Source organism: Heteronotia binoei, chromosome 14, assembly GCF_032191835.1.
Source record: "Heteronotia binoei isolate CCM8104 ecotype False Entrance Well chromosome 14, APGP_CSIRO_Hbin_v1, whole genome shotgun sequence".
NCBI lineage: Eukaryota > Metazoa > Chordata > Lepidosauria > Squamata > Gekkonidae > Heteronotia > Heteronotia binoei.
In genome coordinates, this window is record NC_083236.1 from 15,936,391 (window position 1) to 15,959,243 (window position 22,853).

General features: G+C 40.8%; 2 protein-coding genes across 2 annotated transcripts; both read left to right on the plus strand.

Annotated features, from left to right (window-relative positions):
- The first annotated feature begins 6,299 nt into the window (after positions 1 to 6,299).
- On the plus strand, positions 6,300 to 8,690 carry LOC132582257 (protocadherin gamma-A12-like). Its single transcript, XM_060253796.1, has one exon. The coding sequence runs from the start codon at positions 6,300 to 6,302 to the stop codon at positions 8,688 to 8,690; it is 2,391 nt and encodes a 796-aa protein (XP_060109779.1).
- A 4,808-nt stretch (positions 8,691 to 13,498) lies between these two features.
- LOC132582258 (protocadherin gamma-A2-like) lies at positions 13,499 to 22,195 on the plus strand. The gene is made up of 3 exons (XM_060253797.1): positions 13,499 to 15,946; positions 18,964 to 21,399; positions 22,148 to 22,195. The coding sequence occupies exons 1-3, from the start codon at positions 13,526 to 13,528 to the stop codon at positions 22,193 to 22,195; spliced, it is 4,905 nt and encodes a 1,634-aa protein (XP_060109780.1). The 5' UTR covers positions 13,499 to 13,525.
- The last annotated feature ends 658 nt before the right edge of the window (positions 22,196 to 22,853 follow it).

Sequence of the window (22,853 nt, forward strand, 5' to 3'; positions counted from 1 at the left end):
CCAAAGGCAGGCTCAGGGCGGCTCACAAGTTAGGGTCAAACAATGACCAAACAAGATAAAACAGCAATAAAACACAAGACATAAAACAATTATTAAAACAGCAATAGGTGCTAGTGCAATAATTCATACAGATAGTTAAAATGTCAATGATAATTTCAAAGTAGGAATACATTAGCCAGGGGAAAATGTTCCTTTGGAAAGGTGTGATGCAATCCAGACATTTCCAAGTGGTGCTAAAATGAAAATGTATCTACAGAGGTTTAAGAAGAGATTATTTTAAAAACCACAATTTTGCAAGGTAACTATTTATTGTTGACTGCTCTCAGGTGCACGCTGTTTCTTTCAGTAAGGAATGACTGTAAAGGACAGTGAAAAATTTCCTTTTCTGAATGAATGTTAGGGTGGTTCTCACCCACACAACTTGACCCACACTTACCAAAATATGAAGAGGAGGTAGGGAGATGCTTGCCTAACACTACCAGTTACATTAACAAGTGAGAGCCTTAACAATTCACTGACATCCATGGAGATTTGGAGCAGGCAGCTGGGTTTTAATGTGAAGTACTTAAAAAAAAATAGCTTAGAATATAGAATACCAAAGATATCTCTGATGGGTGTTGGAAGCAAAAAGGGCTGTGTGTCTATCCTGGAGGTGGAATCTAGGTCCTCATTAGAGTCCAGTGGTTTAAGCCCTAGGCCAGTTGAGTATGTTCTGCATGCATCAAAGCATAAGAAGAAGCCTGTGGGACACATTGGGCTACACAAGATGCAGTCTGTCTAACCAGAAGAGAAAAAGAGGGATTTAAAGAATACAACACAAAACAAGTCTTGTTCCAGTATGACAGGGCTTTTTTTTCTTATGGTATTTAACAGGTATTGAGTATTAGTACTTTTTGGGAGGTTCTCTCAAATTTTGGAGGGGGAATTGGTGGAAATCAGTGCAAACATATATATGAGTACTGGCACCTTTTTTGAAAAGGAAAACACTGTAGTATCCCAAAGCAGGTGTTTAAAGACTGCAGTAGCAGCTTTTTCCTATACCTACACTGTACTAGCTCAAACAGGCAGATAATTTGAAACAGCAGATACATCTTTAAAAATCCCAATAGTGGACAAACCATGGAAATAAAAACAGTGGTTTGTAAGCATTGTTTAATGCATGAATCTTTATTAAATAGTCCCCCCTACCAATGTTCCCTCTAAGCTGTGGAGTCTTATGGGCAAATAAAGAGCCCCGTGGCGCAGAGTGTTAAAGCTGCAGTACTGAAGTCCTAAGCTCTGCTCATGACCTGAGTTCGATCCCTGGCGGAAGCTGGGTTTTCAGGTAGCCGGCTTGAGGTTGACTCAGCCTTCCCTCCTTCTGAGGTCGGTCAAATGAGTCCCCAGCTTGCTGGGGGGAAAGTGTAGATGTCTGGGGAAGGCAATGGCAAACCACCCCGTGAAAAGTCTGCCGTGAAAACGTCGTGAAAGCTACGTCACCCCAGAGTTGGAAACAACTGGTGCTTGCACAGGGGACCTTTCCTTTTGAGCAAAAATTCTACTTTGTGAGTTTTTGGCATTAAAGTTGTGAGTGAGCAATTTGGCTATTGTGTAAATTAGTTTGCTCTGGGGCCATCCTTCCTGAGCTAAGACAAAAATGTGTGAGCTGGAGACTAAAAAACTATGAGCTAGCTCACACTAACTCAGCTTAGAGGGAACACTGCCTCCCACTACACCAGAGGTCATCAAGAGATGGGGCCACAATTTAGGGTTGCCAGCCTCCAGGTGGGGCATAAAGATCCCCCAGAATTTTAGGTGACCTCCATATGACAGAGATCTGTTCCCCTTGAGAAATTTGCTGTTTTGGAGGGTGGACTCTATGGCATTGTACCCCATTTAAGTCCCTCCCCTCCCCAGGCTCTACCCCCATATTTCCCAAACTGGAGGTGGCAACCCTAGGCCACATAGAAGCAGCTTTCTTGTTCTTGAGAGCTCCTGAAGGGCAGATCCTGCTTCCCAAAGCAGTCAAGAGGAGCAGAAACCAAGAGTTTCAGCAAAGGGAAAGGAGGAGTGAATCTTTAGCCACCCCATTACTACCCTGAAAGATACTTTTGTCATTTATTTTGTTTAAAATATTTCTGTGCTGCCTTTTCTCACGCATCAGGGCACCAGGTATTCATTCGGTTTAACAGTTCCTGGAAAATCCTGCTGTGGCAGTTGTGGGGTGGTGGGTGGGGAGGCTCTGAGGCCACTGCCTTCTGAACTCCCACCCCCCACTCTGGCATCTCCTGTAGAGTCTTTCTCCCCCAATCGACCACAATCAAATAGAGGGAACAGAAGCTTTAAAACAAAGATTGGCAGAGGGTCAGTTGTGTGCTCCCTAAATTTAGTAAAGACTATTATTATCATCATCATCCTCTTCCACATCCTCCTTCTCTTATTTGCAAACCTGCTGGACTCAGACTGTACTTATATGTGAGGTAAATAGAGACCCTTGCTGCATCTTAGATTTTTCACCTGAGAGACAAGACATACGTGGAGATGGACAGAGTTTTATCTAACAAAACAAAGTATTTAATAAGGGAAATGTGATGTGTGGATAACTTAGGTGTAAAAAGTGAAATGGCCTCTCAAATAAAGGAAAGAACCCCTGAGGGGAGATTTGATTCCCCTCTCTTGATTCCAGGGTCCCTCAGCAGGTTCAAGGCCCTTCTCCCTCACAGAGCCCCTTTCCACAGAACCTGCACACACACACACACCAGTCAGGAATGAAGGGCCCTCAGCAGGACGCTTATATGTATCACTAGGGCTTTTTTTGAGCAGGAACGCGTAGGAGTGCAGTTCCGGCTGGCTTTGTGTCAGGGGATGTGGCCTAATATGCAAATGAATTCCTGCTGGGCTTTTCCTACCAAAAACTCTCTGTGTATCACTATTAACATAAGCTTTCTTCCCTAAACTGACCCCCCCAAAAAAACTAATTTTAAAAAGCTGAATAAAAGCCTGGCTAAGCTTATGCTCTTTTCCAGAGCCATGAAATCCCTGTTCCAGAAGTTACAATCACTTGGATTTGCTTGAGGCCTAAATCACAAGAAGTGGTTCAAAATCCTGGAGGAAAGGTGGGACTTTTAAGGATGAGTGCCACATCTGAATTTTGCACTGAGCTGGTCAGTCTATGCATGAGCTCAGACCATAGGTGGAGAATAACACAATTAAGTGTGCATGCACACAAAAGCTTATACCCAGAATTAAGCTTCATTGGTCTCAAAGGTGCCATTGGAATCAAATTTTGTACAATTAGATACTACCCCACATACAAATCACTGCAAATGAACAACTAGCGTGTCAGGGAAAAGGTTAGTTGACAAAGTACAGAGAGTTTTTGGATTAAGGAATCAGCCTCCTTATGTCGTCCAGTTCCAGCAGTTTGATGCAGACACTGCTGTAGTAGATCACCAGGGCCACACAAAATTAGGCAACCACTGTGTGTGTGCTCTCAGAACTGCAAAATTTGATTCAGGTAGATTTTCAACCAAGGCTTGCTAGTAAACAAGGAAACACTTGAATTCTTACAGGACAGTGACCCCAAATTAACCTCTGATGTACCCTCATCTTCAAGAAATACACCTTGAAGAGTTTTAAGAAACCTCCATTTCATCTCACGCTAAATGACCACATAAAAGGGGTTGGCATTCCAGGTGGGAACAGTTCAGAACTTCCCATTTCAGGTACAAAAAGTTCAGAGCACTGTAATGTGCAAATAAGGAGCTGAAGATGGTGGTGCTCTGAACCAGCCAATAGGAGCTGGGAACTGGGAAAGAATGCAGATGGGCCTACTGTACAAAGCTATTGTGTGTATTAAAGAACAAATGTACTTCAAGCTTTCAAGGAAACATAGGCAACAGTCTGATATGAAAGTAGTTTTAGTGGCCCATAAAGGAATAGAAAGGTGACCTGTTAAGTTCCTGCTTCCGTCTAGCCTCTGCCATACCTACAAGCATACTATCTGTTGGATACATACCAGTTATAGATGGCATGGTTGTCATTTGCAACTGCTGAAGCCACAGATGCACTATATCACAGCAATGTGATCAGCCTAACCTCAGTCATTATAGTTATGGCTTAGATTCTTAAACAGAAAAAAAAAAATTAAGGAAACTGTCTCTATGCATATACAGAGTGCTTTCCCCTCCCCACTGTGCTGTAATTTACAGGAATATCCTAATAAGGAATATAAAGAATGGGAGTTTGCAGAGGATCTCTGCTGGCTAGATGGGAGGGGTTACTACATGCAATAAGTTAGTGAACATTAAAAAGAAGTTAGGGAGATGCTGTGTTTGTCTTTATTTAAAAATATATATTGAAAGATTTAAAAAGTTTCAAATATACAAAAGACAAAAAAGAAAGAGGAATATAAAGGAAAAACTTAAACTTTTCTCCATAACAAATATTGGCATAATTGCAGATTTGTTCTGTTATTTTCAAAATAAAATACTCTTCAGAATAAAATATTCAAATTCTGCCCTCAGGCTGTGCCCTTAAATGTCCAGGATTTCTGAACATGGAGTTGGCAGTCTTATCCTAAACACACAAGAAAGGGAGGACTGGAGAAGAAGCCGAGTCAAGCTAAGTTTGTTCTTTAAGTGGAGACGCTGGGGATTGAACCTGGGACCATCTGCCTACCAAACAAGTGCTCTGCCTCTGAGATAATGAAGACTGAACCTAGGAGGACCTTCTGCAGATGCTCTACCACTGAGCTACAGCCTCTCCCCTAAAAAGAGAGCAAATTATACTATACCACACAGTTCTGCAAGCAAAGCAAAATAAGAAGAAACCTTTATGAGGAAAATGAGAAAGAATTTGTCAACTCTAAACAGTAATGTCGCACAACTGTTGGCATTTTTTAAATGCAGTGTGCCTGAAGCTCTGGAATAAGGGTCATAAGAAGTTCAACCCAAAGCTTGTGTTAGTTAGGACAGAATTTCAGAACAGAAAGGCAACAATTCAGGTAATGTATTCCCAAGGTTTTTTTTTAATCTTAACGGTAGAAACATAATGTGCTTAACATGTCTGTTTGTTAGCCTTTATTTTTGTCTTGATTATGCCCAAATTGGTTCTGAATAGAGAATTATATGCATGTCCATATGCATATGTTGCTGCATGCACTTATGCTGGGAAGTCACAGTTGACCTTATTATTTTTACCCTGCCTTTATCCCAGTGGGGCCCGAAAGCAGCTTCCATCATTCTCTTCTTTTATATTGTATCCTCACAACAACCCTGTGAGGTTGGGTAGGCTGGGAGTGTGTAAACGGCACACTTCCATGGCACAAGTGGGATTTCAAACCTGGATTTCCCCGATCCTGGTTTGACACTAACCATGACACCATCCTAACTGACAGCTTCTCCGCATGCTTACCTGCAACAAAACATCGGGGAGCCCATTTGGGAAGAAAGACAGCCAAGAAATGTTTTGAATAAATATACCCAGGTTGCATATTATTTTCTGCAAAGAAATGCTTTCCATGTAGAAACCCTGTTGCATTTCAAGAAGCCTTCAGCATAACCACACACTACTACAAATCCAGGCAGATGGATTGCAGATGAGTATCACCTCTAAATCTCCCTTACTCCAACGAACTTCATAATTCTTCAGCTGTATTGTTAGAATAATTCTTATTCTCAAAGAGTTGTCTATATTGAGTTCAGAGTTATTTATGTTGCATAGAAACAGTTGCGAGACCCCATGCCATCTAATGCTTTGTAGCTTTTATTTAAAAATTAAAGCCTCCCTCCAAAAAAAAAAAAGATTATTTCTTTTTAAATGGCTGGGATTAGAAAAAAAAAACTTTATACATTCTATTTAGCATTTATCATCAGAAACATTTTAGTGAAATATTAGTTTGTTCTTCCATAATGTGACCTTCACATTTTAAAGTAAGTTAGAACATATAACAAATAGTATTTATCAGAGTTTCCAAATAAAAGCAGATATGTTATAAATGAAATATTGGGTGGAAAAGCTTGAAGGAAACAGTTGGTGTAATTCTTGGTTGAAACTCTGGGTGTCGCTGTTTGCTCATAAGAAGGAGAACTGCAAATTCCAGTCAGCTCTTCTCTCATTCAAGAGACAATACTTAAAGCTCAGACTCACATTCCACTCTGTCTGGATCTGCAAAGAGAAAAATTCAGTAAGTTTTGGATGATCTTTGTAGCACTTTTACAGAAAAAAGACACTAAATACTGCAATCTGACAGTGATTATCCAGAAATGGCTGGAAGGAGACTCCACTATCAAAAGAGAATTCTACTTTGCTTTATCCTGATGAGTACTTGGGAAGCATCTTCTGGGCAGATCCATTATGTAATTCCTGAGGAAATGGAGAAAGGTTCTTTTGTGGGAGATATTGCAAAGGATCTTGCACTGGATATAAAGGAGCTGTCAAGTAGCAACGTCCAGATAATTTCCAGAGGTATGAAAGAATATTTTGACCTTGATTTACGAAATGGCCATTTGTTTGTTAATGAAGTAATTGATAGGGAACAGATTTGCCACCAAATGGAGAAATGTCTGTTAAATTTTGAGATTCTTGTAAAGGACAAGATGAAGTTTTTCACCACTGAAGTTGAAATAACCGATATTAATGACAATCCGCCCAGTTTCCCTGTAGAGGAGCTTGAGTTTAAAATTGCTGAAAACACAGGACTCGGTGCAAGGTTTCTTCTACCAGAAGCTCAAGACCCAGATCTAGGGGCTAATTCTCTCCAAAGCTACCATCTCAGTAAGAACAACCACTTCTCTTTGGATGTACAGTTGGGAGCTGATGGAATCAAATATGCAGAGCTGGTCCTTGAAACGTTGCTGGATCGAGAAGAACAGAAAACGCATCAGCTGATTCTCACTGCGGCTGACAAAGGAGATCCCATCAGGTCAGGTACTGTGCAAATCCATGTTGCTGTTACAGATGTAAATGATAATGCTCCCGTTTTTAGCAAGTCTCTGTATGAAGCGAGTGTTGTGGAAAATATCCCTAAAGGGTCTCGAGTTCTAACTCTGAATGCTACTGATGTTGATGAAGGAATAAATTCAAAGATAAAGTATTTATTTAGAAAAATTTCGGAAAAAACTTCAAAAATATTCCACTTGGATTCTTCTACTGGAGAAATATCAATCATTGGGAATCTGGACTTTGAAGACTCTAAATTACATGAAATGGAAGTACAAGCCCAAGATGGGGCTGGATTGTCTACTCGTGCCAAAGTGATAATAAGAATCTTGGATGCAAATGATAATGCACCAGAGATCACAATTACGCCGCTTTTCAGCAAGGTTCTAGAAAGTTCTCCACCAGGAAGTGTCGTAGCTCTGATAAATATAAATGACAGAGATGATGGGAGAAACGGAGAGGTCACGTGCTCCATACCAACAACCCTTCCATTTCTGTTGAGAAAATCCTTTGATAATTATTACAGTCTAGAAACAGATCGAGGCCTGGACAGGGAGAAAGTTTCAGAATACAACATCACAATCACAGTAATGGACCAAGGGAGACCTTCTCTATCAGCAACAGCTTACTTCTCATTAGAAATTCTGGATGAAAATGACAACCCACCCATCTTTAAAACTACAGACTTCACTTTTCAGATTGCAGAAAATAACCAAAGAGGTGATTTAATCTTGACTTTAAAGGCAAATGACCCTGATTTTGAGGAAAATGGCAGAATAATGTATTCCATCATGGACACAGACATTGGAGATGTCTTGCTTTCATCTTATCTTTCTATTAACTCTGAGACAGGGGCTGTCTATGCCTTGAGCTCTTTTGATTATGAAGAGTTCAGAGTGATTAAATTCCAGGTCAAAGCCCAAGATGGAGGTTCCCCAGCACTCAGTTCCAATGTCACAGTGACTCTCTTAATTTTAGATCAGAATGACAATGCCCCCCAGATATTGTACCCTTCTACTCCTACTGATGGCTCCACTGGAGTAGAGTTGGCTCCCCATTCGTCTGAACCTGGATATCTGGTCACTAAAGCGGTGGCGGTGGATGCAGATTCTGGCCAGAATGCCTGGCTCTCCTATCAGTTACTGAAGGCCACAGAACCAGGACTCTTCACCATAGGACTCCACACTGGAGAGATCAGGACAGCCCGTTCCTTTCTGGACAAGGATGCTCTCAAGCAAAGCCTGGTGGTTTTAGTGAAAGACAATGGGCATCCACCACTGTCTGCCTCAGTCACGGTCACTGTGGTCCTGGCCGACAGCATCCCTGATATATTGACTGACCTAAGCAGTGTGTCAGCTATAGCAGACCCTGAGTCGGATCTCACTTTCTACCTGGTAGTTGCTGTGGCTTTTGTTTCCTGCTTGTTTGTCGCCTTCCTCCTTTTGTTGCTAGCCATCAGGTTGCACAGGTGGAGAACATCTCAGTTATGTGACTCTCAAAGTGTGAATTTCAGCGGAGTTCCTGTTTCACAGTTTGTGGGGATTGATGGAGTAAGAGCTTTTCTTCATTCTTATTGCCCTAATGGTTCACTGACCACCTGCTCCCGAAAGAGCCAAATTCTTTTCCCGATTGGAAGTTGTACAAGTACTCTTGCACCCCAGCAAACGTCCGACAAATCAGGTCCTTTATTATCACTGGAAGATTCATGTGCTGCTAAAGAACAGCAGAACTCTGAACAGGTGAGTTTCATTCTCTACAGTTTAGTCTGAAGAAACTGATGCAAAGAATATAAAATTAATTTGTTAAAACTTATAAGAGTAAATCTGTCCGTGAAATTTGAGCTGTGGAAGTGCTTAAATTGTTTCAGAATAATTGATGTTTTGGAATGATTTTGGTGGGATTTGCAAGTTTATCATGGCTCAGCCATGCATCTACAGTATCATGCCATCAAACAGCAGCCACTCTGTACTCATTGCAGAAAGAAAATAAGTGCTTTATCCGTGTTTTCAGTACTGTATTTGTTCATCCACGCAACTACACAGGGAATGGGCATTGTAGTTGAATGTAATTATTGGTAACCAATGTATAAGGTTTAAGTACATATAAAGGAATTGGGTTTTGATGTTGTGAGGTTCATTTACAATATTTGGAATTGGGTTATTGCTGATCTGGATTTGTCCATCTGTGTCTCCAGTGCATCGTGAGCAAAGGGATGCTGTGAATCTAACCATTTTAGAAGATTGGCCGTTACTCTGAGTCACCAGAATATATGTTTCATGGGATTCAGCCCCTAAATATGTTTCTTACTCTGTACCATAGTTTAACAACTGTAGTTATAGTATTAACGATTGTTTCTACTATTGTGCAGTATTTATAAAGACAATCTAACTAAGGAATATCTCGCATGGAATAGGGACTTGTTCTGCAAAGAAAGTGCGAACTAATGAATGGAAATATAAAGCAGCTTAACTGACTAATTTGTCGGAGTGGATATGGATTCCTATTGGATTCATCCTATGGATACGATGTATAAACAAAACTGAATTTTGTTGATTTGTCACACAATATCTCTTGAAGATACTTAAGACATCCTTCTCTGGCTTAATAAGGACTGTAGCATGACAGCAGACAGGGATATATGGACCAGTTTGATACTGAAACAGTCCTCAGAGAGCATTTTGGAATAGGGAACAGTCAAGGGCAATTAGAAGGGTCCATCTCTTCCTGGTATCCACTGCATGAAATAGATCCTCTGCTTTCTGTTTCATGAGTGACCCAGGACTTTGAGCATCAGTGACAAAAATGACACTGTATCAAACAGAACATACTACATATTTGTTGGTGTATGGAGTGGTGATGATGGCAGGAAAGAATACAGTTTTTCTTTGACAGCACTGAAACAGCCGAATCCTGTCCTGCACGACTATTCAGGAAGGTTCATAGTCTGGTAACACCTCAGTCCACCCACCGTGTTGAAGATGTTTAGGACCAACAGGGTGACTTTTTTTGATAGCATCTTTTGGATCCAGTCTAATAAGGAAGATGGTGTCTGTGTAGACCAAACACCAGAATTAACTGAAGCACCTGATCGTCATTTTCATAGTTTTGAACTGATCTCCTTGGCTGACGTGGACAGGGTCCTTGGCAATCACATTCAAACTTGATTCAGGGTCATCTTGGCTGATTAAATGTTCTGTTTTCTTTCTTTGAATATCATTTTCTGAGTACTTTGAAATATGTTATTGGACTTCTTTTTGGGGGGGGAAATACAACGCTAGCAAAGGAAGATCTTACAAATAATATATTTATCTTTAATTATATGCTTATCTTTAATTAGAAGTTTGGGGTATAGTGCTTGTATGGGTGGTGGCAGAGGATATCTGGATGATTTATCTGTGACCACTCTTGGCTGGATTTTAGGCCTGGCTATGGGACCAGGATGGTGTTGGTTTCCTTGGTGGATGATGATTACAAGCTAAGCTCCCAGAAGCAGCAGTCTCAGGCTTAGGCCAGTGTCTGAAAGCCATGGTCAACTGGATTAGGGTGAACAATCTGAAATTCAGCCCAGACACAACAGAGGTAACATTAGCTGAGAAAGTTAATGTTTTGAATGAGACTAACTAACCAGTGGGAGTTCAGCTGGCTTTGGCTGCCAGGTGAAATTTTTCATGATGCTCCAACCCTGAAGATGAGTGAACAGGCTGGCTCAGTTGCTTGGAGTGCCTTCTTCATCTTATCCAGAGATTATCCTCCCTTCTTGGCTCAGGTGACCTGGCTACACTGATCCTCGCTTCCATAAACTTTAGGCTAGATTACTGTAACACACTCTGTGTGGGGCTACCCTTGAAGACAAATCTGAATGTTTATTTGATTTATATCCCGCCCTCCCCACTGAAGCAGGCTAAGGGTGGCTCACAATTTATAATAGAACAACAATAAAAACATTTGAATAAAAACATCAAATTAAAATAGTTTGGTGCCAATTTCAGTACAATTTAAAGATGGCATTCTAACTAGCTTCAGTTGATAACAGAGTGTCACTCCCTCTACTGACAGAGTCTAGTCACTATGTGCACATTATTCCTATGTAAAAGCAAGTGCATTGTCTACAGTTGTGTATAAATGCTGTTGTCAGTGGTGTTCCTGCCTGGCTCATTGGAGCCTGAAGGACTGAGCTCGGGGACTTGGGAACAATGTGCAGTAAGATCCAAATCCAGACTGCCCTGCTCCAATCACAGGCCCCCTGCTGGTTTGAATGACCCAATCATGTGGTAGCGTGGGAACCCTGAGTTGTATATAGTTGGCCCAGCGAGCCCTGTTCTTCAGTCTTGTTAGTTCAGCCACCTACCATGCTGTACTCAATAAACAGTTTGTTATCACTACCACCTTGCCTCTTATAATAGAACAACAATAAAACATTTGAATTAGAACATTAAATTAAAATAGTTTAGTGCTCATTTCAGTACAATTTAGATGGCATTCTAACTAGCTTCAGTTGATAATAGTGTGGCATTCCCTCTACTGACAGAGTCTAGTCATTATGTGCACATTATTCCTATATAAAAGCAAGTGCATTGTCTATGTCGTATGCTTCTGGGTTCAACTACAACTGCTGGAGGTTACCTTTAAAGCTCTTAATGGCCTGAGTTCTGCATATCTAAAGGACTACTTTTCCGTTTACTTCTCCACACATCAATGTTTCATGGTTCTACAGCTCCTGTTAGTGGTGTCTTTGATGAGAAGGACAACACATTTCCACAACCCATACCAGATCACTAGGACAGCAATAAGAGAACACACAACCAGGACATTTTTTATGGGAAATGCAGTGGAATGGAATTCCAGAATGTCTTTGTGGAAACAACATTCTTTAAAAATGTTTACAGGTTCATGAGAGGCCTCCATGTGTTTCTCCTTCATTTCGCTCTTGATACTTCTGGCACCTCTTTTTTCCAGGAGGAAGCCCTGCACACAACAGAACATTCACAGAAGGCAGTCCTGTTGTCACTCCCGTAACTCATTTAGAGAAAAGCAGTCACAGGTTGGATTCTACCAAGGAGGAATCTGGGAATAAGGCAAAGCTCTTATTTTCACCAGCAAACAAGTTGAGTAGTAGCAAAATAGATGGAAGAGGCAGGACTAGATCTCACATCCCCTACAACATTAACTGTACACCCACCTGGGCACACAAGAAAGAGAATTATTTTGGAATCCTTCATTGGTCCTGTCAATACCAGCCATATCTACCAGGCAGATAAGATAGCAGAAACAGACCCAATGAAGTAGAACAGGCACAGCTGAGGTTGTACATCTTCAGACTCAAATACTAGGGATGGCAACCTCGAGCTGATTGGCTGCCCCAGAGTCTAATCATTTTCATTAGGTCCTTATTATATGGCCATCCTTCTGCTGGACACATGAGATTCATGGCCACCACCTACAATTCATTCCAGCTGGCCGTGTTCTCCCTCTCTATGCCCTGTCTTGTAGCTTTCATGGTTAGTAACACCCCAGTGGTGAACAGTGAGGAGCCTTCCCCGTAATAGCATTAAAGGAATTGCTTAGTATCTTCCTCTTCATAACGTGAATCTTGTGCTGGTCGGCTGAAGTTAGTTATGAGCAAGGAGTGGGCATGGATCTCTGTTATTAAAACACAGCTTTGAAATACTCCAAACATTTCTTGAGAAGGCAGAGGGATGGACAAGCGAAATTATTCTGCTTAGACTGCCAACATTAATAATTCATGAAGTGAAAGGAGCCTGGAGATAATGGTTTGCATCCTATGCGCCATATCCCTGCATAGGCTAAGAACATTGCCCAGAGGGGGATTTCCTTCTTGCATTGCCCCCACCCCACCCCAGTACCTCATGATGTGGTGCTCTGGGGGGCAAATACATGGAGTGTTTTTGCTGGAAGAAGAAAAGCCCCTGTGCGCACCTGGAGGAGCATGCATCACTGTTTAGATTTCAGCAAATGTTTCTTTAGAGATTTCTACTGGCTGAAAAACTGTAAGGTATTTTCTTGTATATGTTAGTAAAAGTACAAAAGCACATTCCAGAAATGAAATCAGGTACACAAATAAACAGAGAGAATAAAGTATAAATGTATAGTCACTCTTTCATTTTAGGATAAAAAGATCAAAACTTAAGAAATGGGAATAACACAGTGCAGAAGACGGATAAACCAAAATGATATAGTGTTAAGTATACCTCATATATTTGTAACTTTAAATTTAGAGCATGACTATATTTATATATTCATTAAGGACATTTATTTCCTAGAAAAATAGGATAGTGTTTTTATCTATGTAGCTGAAATTATTGGATGCAGCTCTGGGCGGCGCTGTTCATCCATTTTTAAAGAAAACCTGCTGGAAATTTAGCATACCCACCTCTGCAGCTAGAGAGAAGAACAGGAAGATATTTGACAGGAGCTTACAGGATGCACATCAGGGTGGACAGTCTTTTTTAGAAAGGTAGATAACATTCTGTTTTTTAAATTAATATTTGGGTTCCTGTGAAAGTATCTCTGCTGCTGCTTCAGAAAACAAGTTATAAAGGGAAAAGACAGCCTGTTAACAGAGGAGCATATCAGACATTCAGAGATGGCAGAAAATCATAGATCTCAGTACTACAGAACTTCCACTCTTATTTGGCTCATGAAGATGATCGTCTGGGAAGCTGCTTCTGGACAAATTCGCTATATGATGGTTGAGGAAACTGAAAGAGGTTCTTTTGTGGGAAATGTTGCAAAAGATCTGGAGCTGGATATGGATAAGTTATCTAGCAATGGAGTCCATGTCATTTCCACAGGTAAGACTCAGTATTTTGCTCTCAACATGGAAAATGGACATTTATACACTAGCAAAAAAATTGACAGAGAAACGGTCTGTGGTCAGATTTTGAAATGCTTGCTTAAGTTTGAGATTCTAGTTCAAGACAAGATGAAAGTTTATACCATTGAAGTTGAAATAATAGATATTAATGATAATACCCCGAGATTCCAAATGGAACAACTGACCTTTAGCATCAGAGAAACCACAGCTCAAGGATCAAGGTTTCTCCTTGCAGACGCGCTGGACCCAGATGTGGGGAGCAATTCTGTTCAGAGATATGAATTAAGTTATAATAAACATTTCTCCTTGTATGTACAAGCTGGAGAAAGTGGAGTTAAAAATGCTGGAATGATACTTGAGAATTCCTTGGACAGGGAAGAAAACGCTTTTCATAATCTAGTCTTAACGGCCATTGATGGCGGAGACCCAATCAGGTCTGGGAGTGTTCAAATCCAAGTTATTGTTCTGGATGCAAATGACAACGCCCCTGTTTTCACTGAACCAATTTATAAAGTCAATGTATTGGAAAATGTTCCACTAGGGTTTGTTCTGACTACAGTGAAAGCTACCGACCTTGATGAAGGAGTTAATTCAGAAATAACATACACATTTAGAACAAAATCAGAAAAAATTTCCCAGATATTCCAATTAAATTCACAAACAGGAGAAATATCGGTTCAAGGGAATTTGGATTTTGAAGAACAGGAATCTTTTGAAATAGATGTCCAAGCTCAGGACGCAGAAGGTTTGTCATCTCTTGCTAAGGTGTTTGTAAAAGTTATGGATGCAAACGACAATGCTCCAGAAATCACAGTTTCATCATTTTTCACTTCAGTGCCAGAAAACTCACAGAGTGGGACTGTAATTGCTCTGTTGCGTGTCAAGGACAAAGACTCTGGAGAAAATGGGAAGGTCACATGCTCGATTCCTCCAAACCTTCCCTTTCAACTGCAGAAGTCTATAGACAATTATTATACTTTGATGACAGATGGCAATCTGGACAGAGAGGTTGCGGAGCATTATAACTTGACAATCACAGCAACAGACAGAGGGACACCTCTATTATCTTCAACTGCCTACTTTCCAATAAAAATACTAGATATAAATGATAATGCACCCATCTTCAAAGAAATATCTTATAAGTCTTATTTATTTGAGAATAACCCTACTGGGGCCTCCTTGATGATGCTGGAAGCAAATGATCCAGACTGGGGCACTAACAGTACAGTGACTTATTCCATTCTTGATGGGAATGACCGTACAGTTTCAGTTGCCTCATTTCTCTCAGTTAACACTGAGACAGGGGTTGTCTATGCTCTGCGTCCCTTTGATTATGAAGAGTTCCAGGAGATTAACTTCCAGGTCAAGGCCCAGGATGGAGGCTCCCCACCACTCAATTCCAACATCTCAGTCACTCTTTTTATCCTTGATCAGAATGATAATGTCCCCCAAATCTTGTACCCATCCACTCCCACTGATGGCTCCACTGGAGTAGAGCTGGCCCCTCGCTCCTCTGAGGCTGATTACCTGGTCACTAAGGTGGTGGCGGTGGATGCAGATTCTGGCCAGAATGCCTGGCTGTCTTATCAGCTACTCAAGGTCACAGAGCCAGGGCTCTTCACCATAGGCCTCCACACTGGAGAGATCAGGACAGCTCGTTTCTTTCTGGACAAGGATGCTCTCAAGCAAAGCCTGGTGGTTTTGGTGAAGGACAATGGGCAGCCTCCTCTCTCTGCCTCGGTCACGGTCACTGTGGTGCTGGCTGACAGCATCCCTGAAAGCCTATCTGATCTGAGCAGCATCTCAGTTCCTGCAGACCCCCAGTCAGACCTCACCTTCTACCTGGTTGTTGCTGTGGCCTTTGTCTCCTGCTTATTCTTCACATTCCTCCTTGTATTGTTAGCACTCAGACTTCACAGATGGAGGAATTCTCAGTTGTGTGATTCTGGAAATGTGAATTTCAGTGGTGTCCCAGTTTCACAGTTTGTGGGGATTGACGGAGTGAGAGCTTTTCTTCGCTCTTATTGCCAAGAAGTTTCTCTCACAACAGACTCTAGGAAAAGCCAATTTTTTTTCCCTATTGGAAGCTGTACAAACACCCTCACACATCAGCAAGTTTCCAGGGAACCGGGTTTCAAACATCTTCCAGAAGATTTAAGCATTGCAAATGAAACACAAGCATCCCAGGAGGTAAGGTGGTATTTCTGAGTATTTTTAATGTAGAGTGAATTGCTGGATTTTTTGTTTGTTTGTTTGGATTCCAGGAAGAAATTCTACTTTATTTCTGTAAATAACTACCCACATTAATTCAGTCCATTTGTTAGTATGAATATAATATGCTGGATTGGGTCTCTGTGTATTTATCGAAAGATTATTTTTGTGAGAGGATGATCCCTTCCATAAGTGGAACGTTTAGATCTGATCTACCCCCCTCCTTTTTTTGGTCCACAAACAAGTATTTACACAGTTGTAAATACTGTGTGTGTGTTCACTATTTCTATATCTTTATATGTGCCTTTCTATTTCCACAGTCACAGCATTCTTGGAACCTAAAATTCCTTCTTTAGAAATACATCCATGTTTAATTGGCATCATCATGCAATTGTCAATAGTAATATTGTATTGCAAGATCACAAGAAGGGCTACAACAGACCGATCCTGAACACGTTTACTTGGTAAATTTCACAGGCTCTCATGGAATCTACTCTCCAATGGGCTGGTTCCCACGTTGAGAAAAGGGAGCAATTTTAACTCAGTTTTAAAAATAAAGACATGGCTCTTTGATGGGGTAACTCAGCAGTTTTGTTGACGCACTAACCACTGCATTTGCAGGATACATGAAGTCCATGTGCCCTCAAGTCAGCCTTTCTGGCAGGACTGCCCATTCTCCCTCCCTCTAGGAACACCTGGTCACCTCAGAGCCAAGCAGGAATTTTGGGGGGACTTCTATTAACTGGCTTTGAGAAACTCATCAGCTCCATACTGCGAAAAGCTGTGGAAGCTTAGGGATAAGTGTGCCTGGTCAACGGAAAGTAGTAAGGCCCTAACCAAGGTGGTAGGCTTAGTGTGGGCTGCTCATTAAGTTATTGATGGGCAAGCACTCTGAGACTTGTTAGAAAAGTAAAGAAACTACACGCTTTGTGGTCTCCAATATAGGTGAGATTGCTAACCTCCAGGTGGTGCCTGGAGATCTCCTGGAATAATAACTGATCTCAGGGCAGCAGAGATTGGTTCCTCTGGAGAAAATAGCTGCTTTGGAGGGTGGACCATATGGCATGATACCCCACTGTGGTTCCTCCCCTCCTTCTAGCTTCCAACCCCAAATAATGACATCAAACAATGCCGGGACCACGGAGGTTAACAATCAGGAAATGACAGAAAAGATACTCTCCGTGTTACAAAACAATATCAAAATATAATTACAATACTTTCCATTAACAACATAGTATTACAATGTTAATTTCAGTAACAAATTCAGTGACAAATACCATCCAAAGCACACAACTTCACTACTGTCCATAAGATGATAATCAGGTTCTTTCCAAACAATACAGTCCGACAATGCAAAACCGGTCCGTTCTCGTTTCGGATCCTTGTGATTCTTCCTCTAGGACCGTCTTATTAATTTTGAATGCTGTAGTCTGATAGTGTCTTATTTCTTTACTATACACTGTTTTCCAGGCTTTCTCTAATTTATTTCATTACTAGAACGCTACTGTTCTTTCTCCATCTTTCAGCATTTCATGAACATAACGGGGGGAAAAACCCTACCATTTCAATAGCAAGTCTTTAGGTTTATTAAAGTTTCTGTCCAGCCTATTGCCTTATAAACTTGAACATAATGAAAGAACTACTTCTAAAATGTGTTGCAGTTGAAAAGGCCCCCATAGCTTCAACAAGGTTATACTGAGAAATTTCTACTTCTACCTGAGCATGCGTAAACACACACTCTCTCTTCCCCTTCCAGTGAGACAAGTCAAAACAATAAGCCTCATAATCAATGTTCCCTCTAAGCTGCAGAGTCTTGTGAGCAAAAATTCTACTTTGTGAGCTACTGGCATTAAAGTTGTGAGCTACTGCATAAATTAGTGTGCTCTGGGGCCATATTTCCTGAGCTAAGACAAAAATGTGTGAGCTGGAGGCTAAAAATATGTGATCCAGCTCACACTAACTCAGCTTAGAGGGAACACTGCTCACAATTCCACTTTTCAAAATATGTACACACTTTGGAAAATCTTCCTTATCATTTTGTTAAGGAAAGTCTAGACAGGAACTAAGAAAATCAAAGAAATTGACATTAGATCCACTGTATGTTCTCCCTGATCCAGCTAATGTGGAAATGCATTGTGGCATACTGGTCATCCTCCCTAGAACTTTCTAGACATATCGGAGGTGGATGGGAATGTTCATCCCTAGCTGGGACCATTAGTTTCACTAGTCTCTGATACAGCCAGCAGAGAATTTTTCCTTCTTCCAGCATCTATGTCGAAATTTTCATCCAGTTCAACAGAAAAGTGCAGGCACAAGTTCATAGACATATATCCCAGAAGTGGGCATTATTGTGGTAATGAAAACATTTAGATGTAATATAGACGTACATTTGAATTTTGCATGCAATTTAAAGAAGAGAAAATGAAGCCCATCTCTGGAGTTGTCAGCCCACTATCTCTGGTCACCCCACCCCACATTATAAGTGAATAAAATATTGTCACATTTATGGGGGCTTGGTATTATTGACTTAGAGCTGTTGCACAAAATCAATATAGTCCTATTTGATTTCTTATTTTTCTGAGGATGAGTGTTAATTTCAAAATGCAATTGATATTTTTTTAAAAAAATCCTTAACTTTAAAATGAATACTTGTATTTTGTTTTTATGGCTACTGTAAAATAAAGATGGAAGGAATCTATAGTTTCTGAAAACGTTAAGATAAACCACATTGCTGCAATTGTAAAAAAAATTCTGCACTTACTTTTTGAGGCATTGGGTGTCACTGTTCACCAACCAGGAGAGAACACTGTAGGAATTATTCTCAATAACCCACTACTACACAGAAAACACAAAACTGAAACGAAAGGGAAGGGAAGGGAAGGGAAGATTTTGTTGAAAGGAAGTCCTAAATAAATACATTCTTCCTTGAAAAGAGCTCAATTTAGACATCTGTGTCTGTAGAAAGAAAGAAGATAAATCTAAGTCTTCACAGATAGGAGAAACAAAGCCTTGCAGAGTTTGAAATGGCTGATCTACAAATACCATCAGATGTTACAAGGAGAGAGTTATTCTTCCTTGTGCTGGGGTCTCTTTTGCAAGCAGTTTCTGGGCAGATTCATTACTCAGTTCCTGAGGAATTGCCGAAAGGCTCTTTTGTGGGGAATATCGCAAAGGACTTGGCAGTGGATTTGAAGCAACTCTCGCATGGGGGAGTCCAGCTTATTACAGAAGGTAGGAGACAATATTTTGACCTTAATTTCCAAAATGGCCATTTGTGTATTCATGAAAGAGTGGATAGAGAAGCAATATGTGGACGACTTGTAACTTGCATGCTAAAGTTAGAGATACTTGTTCAGGCACAAGTGAAGGTTTACATAGCTGAAATCGAAATTGAAGACATTAATGACAATGCACCGACTTTCCAAGTAGAGACAGTACAGTTAAAAATCCTAGAAAATACAGCCACAGGATCCCGATTCCTTCTGCCAGATGCACAGGACCCAGATTTAGGGGAAAACTCTTTACAAGCCTATCGACTCAGCCCCAATGGACATTTCGCTCTTGATGTACAAACTGCTGCAAATGGAGGCAAATATGTTGAGCTTATACTAGAAAAGTCTCTGGACCGAGAAGAAGCAGCTTTCCATGACTTAATCCTCACAGCCACCGATGGGGGAAATCCTGTGAAATCTGGAACTACGCTCATCAGGGTTGTTGTAGAAGATGTGAATGACAATGCACCAGTTTTTTCACAATCTATTTATAAAGTGACTGTAATGGAAGACATTCCAATAGATTCTCTGTTAGTAACAGTAAATGCTACTGATTTGGATGAAGGGATAAATGCAGAGATAATGTACACATTCAGGCAACCATCAGAAAAAGCTTTAAATCTATTCCATCTGGATTCCAAGACGGGAGAAGTCAGAGTGAAGCAGAATCTGGATTTTGAAGAGAATCCTCTGTATGAAATGGAGATCCAAGCCCATGATGGAAGGGGTATATCGGGCCGTGCAAATATTTTGGTGACTGTTGATGATGTCAATGATAATGCACCAGAGATTGCAGTCACGTCTCTCACTAATGCTGTGAGTGAAGATTCCCCTCAAGGAACTGCAGTAGCGCTGTTAAGAGTAACAGACAGGGATTCAGCTGACAATGGGAAGGTTTGGTGCTCCATCGCTGAGAAGCTGCCATTTCGTTTAGAGAAAACTTTTGACAATTATTACAGTTTGGTGACTGACAGATCCCTGGATCGGGAAATAATGCCAGCTTACAATGTAACTGTCATTGCAACTGATAAAGGCAACCCTCCTCTATCCACAACAACCATCATTCCCCTGAAAATCTTAGACAAAAATGACAACCCTCCCACCTTTCAAGAGAAATCCTACATATCCTCCTTAAGAGAAAATACACCCGCTGGAACTTCTGTTTTCACATTAAAAGCAAATGATCCGGACTGGGAGGAGAACAGCAAAATTACTTATTCTGTCATTCAAGACCAGGCAAAGTATTCCGCTTTCTCCTCTTACCTTTCCATAAACTCTGAGACTGGAGCCATCTATGCACTCCGCTCCTTTGATTATGAAGAGTTCCAAGAGATTCACTTCCTAGTCAAGGCCCAAGATGGAGGCTCTCCACCACTCAGCTCCAATGTCACAGTGACTCTCTTAATTTTCGATGAAAATGACAATTCTCCCCAAATCTTGTATCCCTCCCTGCCCAATGATGGCTCCACTGGAATAGAGCTGGCTCCTCGTTCCTCTGAGCCTGGCTACCTGGTCACTAAAGTGGTAGCAGTAGATGCAGACTCTGGCCAGAACGGCTGGCTTTCCTATCAGTTACTCAAGGCCACAGAGCCAGGGCTGTTCACTATAGGACTCCATACTGGAGAGATCAGGACAGCCCGTTTCTTTCTGGACAAAGATGCTCTCAAGCAAAGCCTGGTGGTTTTAGTGAAGGACAATGGGCAGCCCCCTCTGTCTGCCTCAGTCACGGTCACTGTGGTGCTGGCCGACAGCATCCCTGATGTATTGACTGACTTGAGCAGCATCTCAGTTCCTGCAGACCCCCAGTCAGATCTCACCTTCTACCTGGTGGTTGCTGTGGCTTTTGTCTCCTGCTTGTTTTTCACCTTTCTTCTTGTGTTATTGGCACTCAGACTTCACAAATGGAGAGCTTCTCAGTTGTGTGATTCTGGGAATATAAATTTTACTGGAGTTCCAGTTTCACAGTTTGTGGGGATTGATGGAGTTCGAGCATTTCTTCAATCCTATTGCCATGAAGTTTCATTAACTTCAGGTTCTCGGAAGAGTCAGATTCTCTTTCCCACTGAAAGCTGTACAAACACCCTGAGAGCTCAGCAGGATTCTAATAAATTAGAACCTTTTTTTTCTGCAGAAGATTCAAATACGAACCAAGAAGGGCAGGTGAGTTTTGCTTTGTCTTAATACTGAAAACTGAAAAATCATCTTACTGTTCCTAACTGGTGAAATTCTACCCAAGATACTGCTAAATAAATGTTTGTGCATGTGTTATTTTCCTTGTTTATTTTTATTTTATAATTAAAATTTACACTGTTGTAATTTCCCTGTTTTTAGAAACTAAGTAGAACATTCTGGAGTCTTATACAGAGACCTACATTGGTGTACAGTGGGATTGTTTTCTTATCTTGATCATCTGGAAAATAATTTTGCCTTCTTTGCCTTCATGCATATCACAGTTTGCTATGGCATTTTGAATTATACCTTTAGTACACAGCTGCACAACTCAAAGTTTCATGGGCTAGAATCAACTCTGATTGAACCTGAGTAGGCTGTATTGTGAAACTATATGACATCATCAATTCCTGCCCTATTACATCATCAGTCCCTGCTTCATGAGTCTCAGAATTTGGGCTGCTGGGAAATAAGTAACACTGAAGCATGATTATTTTTGTCATTTTACTGAAAGTAATGATTATATTTGGGTATATAAGAAGCTGGGCCAGAAAGAGCAAGAGGCGAAATACTCCCAAAGCCTTGTAAAATGAGGTAGCTCTCAACACAAGTAGAATCAAATTTAAGGTGTGGGTATGTGGGACCTTGGTCCCATTTTTTCCCATCCAGAATAAGAAAGGAGCATTCATGCCCAGAGTCCTTGTTACACCTAAATTCCTTTTCCTACCCTGAACCATAGTTCTTATCTGAGCCCCTGGACAATCCAGAACCTGAACCATACCAATAGCAGGATCACCTTCCCAACAGTTCTCTCTCTACCTCTTCTCCTACCTCTGAGTCAGATATGGAGCAGAGTACTGCAATGGCCTGTGTTTGGCAGAATATGCCTGACTCAAGAAGAAAGTCAAGTTTGGTCAGCAAAGTAGCCGCTGACCTTATTATTCAAGGTACTTTGGAATATCCAAAAAAGTCTAGAGTCTCTTCCATGCAATTGGAAGGATTTGAGGTAGGTATGCCCCACCAATATTAGTATCCTTTTGATTGTTTAAGAGGATACTTAAAACTTTTCCCTTGTGGTTTACTTAATTCATTTCTGAGTTTGCATTATTATCTTTGGAAAGTTGGTATCATTAGCTATCCAAACTGCTGTGGCTCTTTGTTGAAATTCTCTGGTTATTTTAAAATACATTTTGCTTTGATTTGCCTGTGATTGCTGGGTATAGATTTGATGTGTGCATTTGTTGTGTTTGTAGTTATATTTTTCAATATTTTAATTGCATATATAATTTAGATTTTATTATGATAACTCTACATAATTCTATTTGAAACATATTTAGATAATCACTGATCAGTAACTTAATGAAGTTGTGTCAGAATGTAAAGTGACATACATGTTAAATCAAAGTTTCAATATTACAGGGCCAGTTTAGTCCACAGTTGCAAGA